General features: G+C 41.0%; 2 protein-coding genes across 2 annotated transcripts; both read left to right on the forward strand.

The window, feature by feature from the left end:
• Positions 243–4983, forward strand: LOC105160143. The gene is made up of 3 exons (XM_011077407.1): positions 243–248; positions 335–532; positions 3940–4983. Exons 1-3 carry the CDS (start codon positions 243–245, stop codon positions 4981–4983), a joined length of 1248 nt encoding a protein of 415 aa, XP_011075709.1.
• LOC105160144 lies at positions 6373–8693 on the forward strand. The gene is made up of 6 exons (XM_011077408.1): positions 6373–6554; positions 6641–6721; positions 6834–6858; positions 6975–7982; positions 8182–8277; positions 8385–8693. The coding sequence occupies exons 1-6, from the start codon at positions 6373–6375 to the stop codon at positions 8691–8693; spliced, it is 1701 nt and encodes a 566-aa protein (XP_011075710.1).

A 13067-nucleotide genomic window follows, 5' to 3' on the forward strand; every position in this document is an offset into this window, starting at 1 on the left:
CCATACTAGCGGCTGATCCTACCCGTCAGTGGGCTATCCCACCACCACCAACAATCCCCCCACCATCTATGTACCAATATATCATCCTCGATGACGTGAGGTAAATTAGTTTATGAATATAACTGACCGCAAATTCCACGAGCGTATCAAGGTGGTGGTGCGAGGACACGAGGACACATTCCCCACCCTTGGGAATGTTGTGGCAGGTGTCGTCAGAGCGCTAATAGTTCTTGTTTGAGAGCATGAAGGTAATGTAAAATAATTTTTGTATTATCTTAGAATCTAAATTATAATGAATTTTACTAATGATCTTCTTTAATTTGTTATTTTTTAGATGACGTACCGGTGGGATTGTGATGATGAGTCCATGTTCCATGTCTTCCATATGTGGACGGGCAAATTCATCCAGAAACGATTCGCCATCGCCAGAAAGGAGCTAATCAAGACACTTTGGCTAGCCAATGAGGTATGGCTCCAGCTTCGAGCATACTACGCCAGCGTGGACTTCCAAGATGAGTCCATGAAGAGCAAGGTGAACCAGGTGGCAAAACCTCATGGCATCCTCTACTGTATATCACGGGAGATTTTCCTCTGTTTGCATGCACAAAAAAAAGATGGTAAATAAATTTTATTTGTTTTTAAGATTTATCATTATTTTTTAAATATTACGCTATTTTCTACAAGATGCAGAGCTCGGTTGACCGCCCAAGCAGATGGAATTGTTCGTCAGATGCTACAAGAAGAAGGATGACGACGGCTAGAGTAGCCCGATGGCAACTGAGGTAGCGATAAGTTCAATAATATTTTTATTTGAAGAAAAAATTAATTTTAGGGTAAAATTCTAATAATTTTATTTATTTTACAGGAGACATTCCAAAAACTAATGGAGGATTATCAGCCTCAACCCACGACTGAAGACTATGATACCCCGACCAAATTCGAGGCTTTGGTGGTTATGATCAATTAGTAGCTGTGAGGGGGGGTTATTTTCTACATTTTTAATATCACATAGGGGGTTTTCTACCAGTTTTCTTATCACGGGGTTCTTTTTTTAGCATGATAAATAACACAGGGAGAGAAAATGCTTTTAACCCATATAAAATATCTCCTTATATAAAAAATAGAAATAGTTACATTTGTCTCTTTTTGAGTTTTCTGTAATTACACATAAATTTTTTGCGGTTTGGGAAATTAAATTTAGCACCGTTGAAATTATTTTCGTCTAGCAAATAAATTTACTGATATTAAAAAAAAAATCTGAATGAAAATTAATATTTACCTTTGATTGACTTAAAACTGAGTTATTGTAGGCTAAAATTTTTTTTGGGATTAAATTACACTTATAACAGTGAAAATATACCTCTTCACATGTATTAATGCGTGAAGACACATGCGTGTAAGTTGATCATAAAAAAATTATTAGACCTGCTAGAAGTCTGTAATAAGTTAATCGAGAATAAAAAAAAAATTAATTTTTAGTTTTATGTTAATATCAGTAAATTGGGTGAATTGTGACTAACGGGGTACTTATTTGTTATCCAAAAATAAACCTCATGAGTATTAAATCTAATTTTTTAAATAATAGGATATCTGCGTGTAATTATACCAAGCTTTAAAGATAGAAAGTATAATTATCCCATAAAATTAAGTACCAAATTATCTTCTTATATTTTCGAACATAAAGCAAATTATCCCTTAAAAGGGTAGGTACAATGCATGCACCCCTAATGTACTTTTTAATGAATGTTTATAAACAAAATATTATTATTTTGATGAAATAAAATATTAATTTGTGTATATATTTAATATAAATAAATAATATATTAATATTGATATATAATTTCATCCCAACCCCCCTTCCCCCCACCCGTTAGCTTACCATCGATCTCTCCCTTCCGCCTTTGCCTTCCCTTCAGTTCCTGCCACCGCTCCTCCCCCTCACCTATATAACTCTCTCTCTCCCCTATTGCATCGTCTCCCTTATCCACTCCCCCACCCCCCTCTTGCTCCCCTTTTGTCGCATCGCTATCCCCTTCCCCCTGTCCCTCCCTTACCTACCTCCCTGCGCAACTCTTCCTTCCCCGATTGCCACCGCCTCCACTCTCCCCCCTCCCTCATCATTGTCTCTGCTGATCTCTCCTCTGTGCCCCTTCCCCCCTCCCATCACCGTCACTTGTTCTCTCCTCCCACCCCTTCTCTCTCTCTATATATATATTCAACTTAAATTATTATATAAATTAAATTATATATTTTATATATTTATTTAAATTTTAAATGTTGATTGAAATTAAGTAAAATTTGCACTGTTGATCTATTAGGTAAAATTCAATTGTAGATTGCACCATACAAAGGCATAACTTGTTTTAATAACATAGTTGAAATACAATTGTGTTTGTTATAGTTACCATCACATGGAATCATTTGTTTTTTGTTAGCGTGTTAGTTATATGTTCATATATATATATCAATCATTCGTAATTTAAATGATGTATATCTATTACAAATTCACTTTTGAAAGTGTTTAACAACTAATAAATTAACGTCTACAATAAACTAAGAATTAGGTAATTAATTAACATTGACAACATTGTATAATTTATAATGACTTAATAATTATTAGGAAAAAGTATTATTTTAGTCCGCTAAGTATGCCTAATTTTAATTTTAATCTGATAACTATGTTCATTTTTGTTTAGGTCCAGTAACTTACGAAATTGCTTACTTTTAGTCCTTTGGCAAATTTTCGGACAATTTTACCCCTATGCAACTTTTGAAAGACAGTTTTAGTCCATATGCACTCATAGGGGTAAAATTGTCCGAAAATCTGCCAGACGACTAAAAGTAAGCAATTTCGTAAGTTACTGGATCTAAACAAAAATGGACATAGTTATCGGACTAAAATTAAAATTAGACATACTTAACGGACTAAAATAATACTTTTCCCTTATTATTATGTTATAAAAAGATCCTATTAAGTAGACTTGTCGCTTAAGACCTTGCAGTCATCAAGCTTCAACATTGTTTCTAGGAATTATATATGTGATGAGGAAAATTATCAAATTACCTAAATACCCCTGCTATTTTAAGGCATTTATATCCCCACAGTTAACTATTTTGACCAATTTGACCAATTTTGACCAGGGAATAAATGACTTAGGATTGTGATGACGTGGTAGTATCTCAATGGGGACACGTGTCGCTCTCCTAGAAGGTACTGTACGGCTATAAATAGCCTCATTTATGATTATTCAAATTACGTTTTATCTCATCATTTTTACCGCCATTTTGTGATCTCGTTCGATCTCATTTTTATCTTTTCGGCCCCACTTTTCTAACTTAAGCATCGGAGGGCCATCGCCGAGGGCTACTCGGCTAGTCTCACGTTTGCTTTGTTCTCAGGATCCACTAACAGGTAGTTCGAAAGAAGGATTCAGCGACCCAACTTTGCGATCCGACCCTGCGATCCGATCCCGATTTCGCGCGACCTACATCATTTGGCGTCGTCTGTGGGAAACCTTGAACGAACTAGAAATGGAAGGGTCATCTCGACGAGATCAATAGATGGAAGAAACTCAGGGGAGAGAGGAGGAGCGAATGATACAAATGACGAAGGAAGAATTGCAGCGAATGATCGAAGAGGCGAGCAGAAAGGTAACCCCAGCTAGAGAAGGGGTCAGGAGATAATTATTCCACGAAGTGGAAACTGAGTAAAGGAGAGAGGTCTCGAGGGTGCCTAAAAAAGACCCTGAAAGAACCTGATCAAATGAAGTGACCAGCAAAAGAACGGTCATTAGACAACTAGGCATATCACGAGCGGACGTGGACAGCGTTAGCAAGTAGATAGATAAGTTGGGAAAGCAAATAGAGGAGCTGAAGAAAAGGGGAGAGATCGTGTCGCAAAATAGGAGCTCACTTTTTACTAATCGGATCTTGCTGGAGGTGGTGGACAGTAGCTTTCGATTCCCGGATCTTCCCAAGTACGATGGGAGCAAGGATCCTAGGGAACATGTCGCCGCATTTGATCTGGTCATGAACCTATATGGCCAGACCGATCCGATCAAGGCGAAGTTGTTTATAACTACTTTGAAGGGCAAGGCACAGGAATGGTTCACGAGTTTGAGTAGTGGAAAAATTGATTCTTATGAGCAGTTAATTCACAAATTTTCTTTTCATTTTGCCAGCAAAAGGAAAGCAAAGAGGTCCGCCCCTTACCACTTCACGATTAGACAAAGGGAGGACAAGACGTTGAAGGTTTTTACGGGGAGATTCAATAACGAAGTGCTGGAGGTCCAGGATCTGCGAATTGACATGATGGTGAGCATTTTGATACATGGTTTAAAAAAAGGCCCGTTCGCATCGGCATTGGCTCGAGATCCACCAGCGAGAATAGAGCAATTAATGGAGATGGCACAGAAATACATAGATGAGGAGGAGATGAATGCCATGAAGGATAATGAGTGGACAAGGGATCCTGGGCGATCGAAGGGTGAGCGATCAAGAGATGGGAAGCAGCAATCTGAAAAAGATCGGGAACAAAAAGGACCATACCAGCCTCGATATCACATATACACTCCCTTAACTACGACCAGAGAAAGAGTGATGACGATGGTGGAGAAAGAAGGCCTCCCGCAATGGCCAGGTAAGATGCGTGATACACTTGCAAAGAAAAATTCTCACAGGTATTGCAGGTTCCATAAAGACAAAGGCCATAACACGGAGGACTATTACCAGTCGAGGGACGATATCGAAAGGTTGATAAGACAGGGCTATTTAAAACATCTGATCGATAGGAGGACCGAAGCAGGTGAACGTAGCAGGTCGCGGTGCCGTGAGCGGCACCAAAAAGACGAGGCAAGGAAGAGTATAGCTCGGGATAATGCACTCACGAAGGGGATTATTCATACTATCTCGGGTGGACCGACGAACAGAGATTCGATGAGAGCAAGAAAGAAGTATGCTAGGGAGAGTAGGTTCAAGTATTGAGAACAAATGATGCATGTAGAGAAGCAGGAAAATATTGTCTTTGGAGACGAAGACTTGAGTTCGGATGTTCTCGATCAGAATGACACTATGGTCATTAAGATGGATATTGCCAACTATCAGGTACATAAAGTGTTGATAGATAATGGCAGTTCAGTGGACATTATTTTCAGTGATGTTCTCAGGAAGATGGACTTAGGGATTGTAAAGTTGAAGCCAGTTCGAGCACCTTTAGTCGGGTTTGGAGGTAGTGAGGTCATGCCTGAAGGTGTGATCGACCTACCAGTTTCTTTGGGAGAAGAACCCAGAAGGAAGACGTGCATGATTCAATTTTTGGTGGTCGATAGCCCATCTGCATACAACATGGTATTGGGGCGACCAGGATTGAATAAATTTAAGGCAGTGGTATCTACGTACCATTTGAAGATGAAGTTCCCCACAACACAAGGAAAAGGAGAGGTAAGATGCGATCAATGAATGGCCAGATAGTGTTATAACTTGGCCATTAAACAGGGAGAGACGGCTTAAAGAGAGAAGAGGAAGGAGGAGATAAGACAGAGTGAGGAGGTAAAGCGGGGAAAAATGGAAAGAATTGAACCATCAGAGGAGTACAAGGAAGTGGAATTAATTTCAGGGGATTTCCAAAAGACGACCCGCATTGGGTCGCAGATGATGGCGGAGATGGAAACATTGATGATTGACTTCTTGAGGAGCAATAAGGACCTATTTGCATGGAACCCCTCTGATTTTCAAAGTATAGACCATGAGGTAATTGTACATAGACTAAATATTGATCCGCAGGTCAAACCGGTAAAACAAAAGAAGAGGATGTTCGGGGTCGAGAGGAACAAGATCATCGAAGAGGAAGAAAACAAGCGGTTGCAGGCCGGGTTCGTAAGGGAGATCCAATACACGACCTGGCTCTCGAACGTGGTCATTGTTCCTAAAGCTGCTGGAAAATGGAGAATGTGCACGGACTTTACCGATCTTAACAAAGCGTGCCAGAAGGACCCGTATCCGCTCCCAAGGATCGATCTGCCGGTTGACTCAACTGCGGGGTGCGCGCTGTTCAGTATGATGGACGCATACTCTACTGCTACAATGTGATGCCCTTCGGATTGAAGAATGCGGGTGCGACCTACCAGAGGCTGGTGAATCGAATGTTTAAGGACCACATTGGAAGCACGATGGAGGTGTATGTAGATGACATGTTGGTCAAAAGCAAGCAAGAATGTGATCATTTGGCGCACCTGCGAACAACATTTAGTATCATGCGATCCTATGGCATGAGGTTGAATCCATCCAAGTGTACTTTTGGTGTACGAGGGGATAAGTTCTTAGGCTATATGGTTAGCAAGCTTTGAGGCCAATTCTGAAAAGATAAAGGCGATCATGCAGTTGGGATCACCAAAATTGATAAAGGAGGTGCAGCAGTTGACGGGGAAGGTCGCCTCATTGAATCGCTTTATAGCCAGGTCAGCTGATCGCAATTTACCTTTCTTTAAGGTTCTGCGAAAAGTAAATAATTTCGAGTGGAATGATCAGTGCGAAAAAGCTCTTCAGGAGCTAAAATGGTATTTGACTACCCCCCACTACTCTCTAATCCCATGATTGGAGAAAAATTGTATGTATATTTAGCTGTCTCAGATAACGCTGTTAGCTCGGTGCTGGTTCGTGAAGAAGATGGAAAGCTAAGCCCCATTTACTACGTGAGCAAAATGTTGCAAGAGGCAGAGAAGAAGTAAATCCAGATCGAGAAATTGGCGTTGGCTTTAGTTACAACGGCGAGGAAGTTGCGACCTTATTTCCAGTCTCATCCTATTGTTGTGTTAACTAACCATCCATCGAAGCAGGTTATGTCGAAATCGGATACGTCCGGTAGGATGGTCAAGTGGGCGGTTGAGCTGGGAGAATTTGACATAGAATTCCAGACGAGGAGTGCAATCAAAGCGTAAGTGTTTGCTGATTTCCTGATCGAGCTCGTTGGCGAGCAGCCAGAAAAAGATGAGAGATGGCTGCTACATGTGGATGGGTCATCGACCTCAAAGAACGGAGGAGCTGGAATTTACTTGCAAGGCCCGGATGGTGTTGAGATTGAGATCGCCACAAGACTAAATTTTCCGGAGATCAATAATGAAGCTGAATATGAAGCTCTAATTCAAGGATTGCAGATGGCATGGGATGGAGGCGTAAGGCAGGTAGATGTGTATACGGACTCACAATTGGTCGCGATGCAGGAACAGGGTACTTATGAGACGCGAGAGTGGTCCATGACTCAATACTTGGTGAAGGTGAAGGAAATGATGAAAAAATTTGATAGATGCACTATCAACCAGATCCCGAGGGATGAAAACGCACGAACGGATGCTTTGTCGAAATTCGGATCATTGCTGGAAGGAGTGAAGGAGAGAAAGATCACTATGATGGTAAAATCACAACCAGTAATAGATGAGAAGGTGGTTCACGCGGTCGAAGTAACAGATTTTTGGAGAACACCTTTCGTTCGATACCTTAAATATGGGGAACTCCCTAGTGATGCGATCGCTGCAAAGAGGCTACAGTTCAAGGAAAATCGTTTTACGATGCTGGGAGACGATCTATACAAGCGAACTCCAGAGGGTATCTTATTGAAATGCTTGGATGGTGAGAGGTCGCAGTACGTTATGAAAGAAATACATGAAGGCAGCTGCAGAAACCATTCAGGGGGAAGATCGTTGGCCCAGAAGATCCTCAGGCAAGGCTATTTTTGGCCTATTATGGTGGAAGATGCAAAGGAGTTTTCCAAAAAATGTGAGAGTTGCCACAAGTATGCGGGACTATTACATTCCCCTGCGACCCTGTTAGATCCATTGAAGGTCGCATGCCATTTTAACCAATGGGGGATAGACATTCTTGGTCCGTTTTCTCAGGCAGTGGCTCAGAAAAAATTCTTAATTATTGTGGTCGAATACTTTTCCAAGTGGGTCGAGGCTAAAGCTTTGGCAAAGATCTCTGAAAAAGAGGTAATAAACTTCCATTTGGAAAAATATTATATGCAGGTTTGGGATCCCACGAATTCTGGTATCGGACAATAGAACTCAGTTCCAAGGCATGAAGATCGTGGCATGGTGTAGGGAGCTGAAAATTCAACAGAACTTCACAGCGGTCGGGAATCCTCAAGCGAATGGGCAGGTTAAGGTCACGAACCGAACATTGTTGCAGTATTTGAAGACCAGGCTGGAAGGAGCAAAAGGAGCATGGGTCAAAGAATTCCTTGGAGTACTCTGGGCATATCGAACGACCCACGAACAGCCACTGGTGAGACACCCTTTTGTTCGGTCTATGGTAGTGAAGCTATTATACCTGCGGAAATAGGGGAAGAGACTACTCGAGTTGCCTAGTATGAAGCAGAAAGAAATTCTCAGGAAAGATCATTTGATCTTACAGTGATTGAAGAAGGTAGAGATCGCGCGTATGCAAAGATCTTGAGATATAAGATTATGTTGACCAGGAATTATAATCGAAGAGTGCGACCGAGGAGTTCTCAAGTCGACGACTTGGTATTGAAGAAAGTGGAAGTGTCAAAGCATGTTGGAAAGCTCGATCCAACATGGGAAGGTCCATACAAGGTAGTGGAGATCAGACGGAAAGCAACATACATTTTGCAAGACTTAGAAGGGAAGAATTTGCCGCGATCTTGGAATGTGCATAATCTGAAGAAATTTTATGCTTAGATGAATGTAAGCGACCTACTAAGGTCTTGCCTAAAAATGGCTTGTAATTGTCTGAAAAAGACGTCTAAAAAATACACCGCAATAAAGTCTAAAAAAGACGACCTGAAAAAGGTTCTTTTGCATCTACAAGTTCTTTTATTCTTTTGAAGCTAACCTTAAAAAAATAAGGAAAAAAGTTCATAAGCGATCTGAAAAGATTGCAGGATTTCTAACCTGAAAAAGGTTCGTAAGCGATCTGAAAAAGATTGCAAGATTTCTAACCTGAAAAAGGTTCATAAGCGATCTGAAAAGGATTGCAGAGTTTTACACTGGATAAAGGGGTTAGTTGCACGATCTGAAAAAGATTGTAAGATTCTTCAGAAGAAACGTTTGTGATCTGACAAAGATCCTGACGTATTAACTTATTAAACGACCTCAGAAGGAACCTTCTTAAATGTACACGAAGAAAAACAATCTAATAGAGGATGGAAATGAAAATTGAAATTGATTGAAGGACAGTCGAACAAAATATTTGATGTTGATAATCATTGGTTTACATACAAAAAGGGAATTGATCCCTACTTCACCATCATCAGTTCAAAATACAAAAGTTAGATGTTGGTTACAAAAAATTGTTCGTTATCCATCTATGAAATAGGAGGTGGGGGTGGTAGTTCGTCCATTAAAGGTAAAAATTCAGGAAAATCATCGGCAGGTGCTGGACCAAGAGGGTACGGCTCGAGATTTTTATCCAAAGATACGTCCAGTTGATCGAGATCAAAATCCTCCACAAATCCTTCGAGCTTCTGGATCTGGCCCTAACACTTTTCGAATCCCTCGATCATGAATTCTGATGCTTCGTTCTCCACGGCCTCTCTAAAAGTTCTGGACTTCAGAAAATCACGAGCGCCATTCATACGAGCTTGATCTAACATATCCTTGTGTTCCTTACTCTGTAGAAATCGGGCGCGAGCTTCAGTTAAGCCCTGCTCTCTGCCTGCTTCAAAAGCAGCTTCACGATCGCTTTGGGCCGTGGATCTCACTTCTTCCAATTCCTTCTTTGAAATTTCCAGCTTGGAAGCAAGTTCCATCTTTTCTAGAGCATCAGATTGGAGGGACTCGATCAGTGATTGTTGCTCCAAAATCTTCTTTTCGATCTCTAAAACTTTTGCTTCTGCAACAATCTTTTCATGCCTCCACATCAAGCATTGGAGGGAGAGATTATGGGAAAAGGCCATGGCCTATCAAAGGAAAAGAGTTAGTTGAAGAATGGGAAGTCAGCTCGTGAGAAGGGTGGGTCGCTAATTACCTGAGTTATGTTGTGCGCGAAATGCTCCTCGATATATGTATGTGAGGTTTGGGTAAGAATGATTTGATCCCTCTCGAGGCAAGCAGCTCTATAAATCTCCCAAGAGTCTTGTCCGGCTAGGGTCTGCAGAACACTGCTATTCTTTGAAATCTTCCAATCAGGGACCCATTTTTCTCCAGACATTTCCGCGACCCCAGCAGAGGTAGATTGCTCGACCCTTATTTGTTGCCACACTTCTTGGAAAGTGGCAAATCTCCATCGGTTTTCGGGCTCGGCGGCTCTGTCGGCAGCGAGCTTGGCCTCTAGTCTATCTTGCCTAGCTGCTCTTGAGGAGGGATCGCTCCTACTCTCTGTAGGTTCTGCTACGAAGGTTGCTTTCTCCTTGCCTCTCTTCCTCTTCAGGCCATGATCTTCAGAGATCTCTACCACCTCTACTTGTTCGTCGTGTGTATGATCCCTAACTTCGATTGGAAATGTTAGTTGGTCAGAAACTGTGGCGGTTGCAGGAGATGGGGTAGGAGTCGGTGCACATTCTTTAGATATCCCTTTAGCAGCTGTTGCAGCACGTTTCAATTCACGATCAATGGAGGGAGGCAATGTTCCCTGCTTGGCTCTGGCTTTGTTTGCGATCTTGGCTAGCATGATTTCAGACTCTGCAAAGAAATCAATTAGAGGATCGCTTAAAAAAGAGAGAAACAAAGGAATGGGACTTCCGAAATCACCTAATGAGCCCTTGACTGGAATGGGAGCAGGGGAGAGGCCCGCGAGCTTCAACACTTTCTCCTGTAGTAGTACTTTTGGAAGGTACCAAAACAGTGTTATGTAGTTTACGAGGTCGCTCTCGAACCCCTCCCCATAAGTTTCAGGTTTGGGTTTAGACTCGCGCCAACCCAGGTAAAAGTCCCAAGATTTACCAGGTGGAGATCGAAGAAAGAAGTACCTATCCCGCCAAGGACCGACATTAGACCTTAGGTCGTCTAAGTAATGACAGTCCTTACGTGAGGTTAGGTAGAACCACCCAGTTTCTCCCGATCTTTTGGAAAAGCAGTGATATTGTACAGTGACCAGAAATTATCAAAGGTGGGGGGCAATCAAGGCATTTCATGACAATAATGAACAGGAGTATGTGGCTAATAGAATTGGGGGATAACTGCATGGGGCAGACGCCTAATCAGACAAGGATATTGTTCACTTCACGGGGTAACGGAAATCGTAAACCTGCATCTAAATGGAGAGTGGACAATACACAATAGCCCTTTGGGGGTTGATGCATGCGATCAAAGAAACGAGGAATGATGACATCATAATCAGCAAGAATATAATATTTTCTCTTTAATTGCACAGGAGTGGTTTTAATAATATTTACGATCCCTAACCACGGCTTTTGTTGCATCATCTCATTATATTTTTGAAAAACAGGGGCCTCATCGGATTCAGCAGTTTCTTTGGGGAGATCAGAATGAGGTGCAGGAATGGAAGAAGCGGGATCACGGGAAGTACCAGCGGTCTCCCTTGGGGAGGTCGCTGACGATCCCGACATAGAGCTCGTATCGGAGCTCGAGGCAGACTCGGATGCAGACATAGGAATAGAAAGACTCCTAGACATAGAAGACATGGTATAAAAAGCTGGAATAAGAAAGGAATGAAGAATACCTGGAGAATGGAGGTAGCTCGCAGGGGGAAATCGAATGCGATTAGTTGGGGCGGTCAAGAAAGTTCAAAGAGGGGACTATATATAGGGGAATATCTGAGACAGCGCGCCTTCCCACACTTCACTAGATGATGACACGTGGGCGGTAGCAGACGGCTTGGATCCTTTCGTTTGACAGAATGACTGTTCACTTCCCTTAGTGTCATCAATGACACTAAGAGAAGTGGGGGAGTAATGATGAGGAAAATTATTAAATTACCTAAACACCCCTGCTATTTCAAGGCATTTATATCCCCACAATTGACTATTTTGATCATTTTGACCAATTTTGACCAGGAAATAAATGAGGGCCTTAGGATTGTGATGACGTGGCAGCATCTCAATGGGGACACATGTCGCTCTCCTAGACGGTACCATACGGCTATAAATAGCCTCATTTATGATTATGCAAATTACGTTTTATCTCATCATTTTTACCGCCATTTTGTGATATCGTTCGATTTTATTTTTATCTTTCCGACCCCACTTTTCTAACTTAAGCATCGGAGGGCCATCGCCGAGGGCTACTCGACTAGTCTCACGTTTGCTTTGTTCTCAAGATCCACTAACAGGTAGTTCGAAAGAAGGATTCAGGGACCCAACTTTGCGATCCGACCCTACGATCCGATCTCGATTTCCCGCGACCTACATCAATATGGCTCATGGTCACTATCCCGTTATCTTTTTAAAAAAAATTATATTATTGAAATTATTTACTTTGACCTTTTATATCTCAATTAAAAATCATTGTTTTGTGTCTCAATCGTGAAGAAAGTTCAGTACCAAAAGGTTTCACATGCGAACTTCCTCTAAAATAATCAAGAAACGTGACGGAATAAAACAACCTTATAAAACAAATTGTTCTTACAGATATATTTGTTAGGCAACCTTATGAAATTAACTTCTTGCCCATTTACAAGAAAAATAGAGTTTTGGGTTAATTATAATGAAATTTTTTGAAATTTGATATAACTATAAATATTTCAACACCTTCGTAATTTTAATGGTCGTCCAACAACTGATTTAGTTTAATTTATTAGTTTTCGTTAAGTTTTCATCCTTTTTTTTTGGTAAAATGACCAAGATACCCTTATGGATTATGAATGGGATTATTTCATTTTTCATACTCAAAGTATATTCCTTCACTTTTCACTTTTCACTTAGTACACAAAATTTTAATTTTCATCCACCTGAGTACTCTCGTTAAGTTGATCATTAAAACTAACGGTCAATCCAATTTTGAAGGAACAATTAGGAGGGAATTCATCTTTGTTGGGGCATGTTTGGCTTCCAATTCATTCAACACACAGCAAAATTCTATGTTAATTCTTTTCGTTCTCAATTTCATAATTACGGATAATAATTTTAAAAAAACTACATATCTAATCCAATTTCT

The sequence above is a fragment of the Sesamum indicum genome, linkage group LG4 (assembly GCF_000512975.1).
Source record: "Sesamum indicum cultivar Zhongzhi No. 13 linkage group LG4, S_indicum_v1.0, whole genome shotgun sequence".
In the NCBI taxonomy this organism is placed as follows: domain Eukaryota; kingdom Viridiplantae; phylum Streptophyta; class Magnoliopsida; order Lamiales; family Pedaliaceae; genus Sesamum; species Sesamum indicum.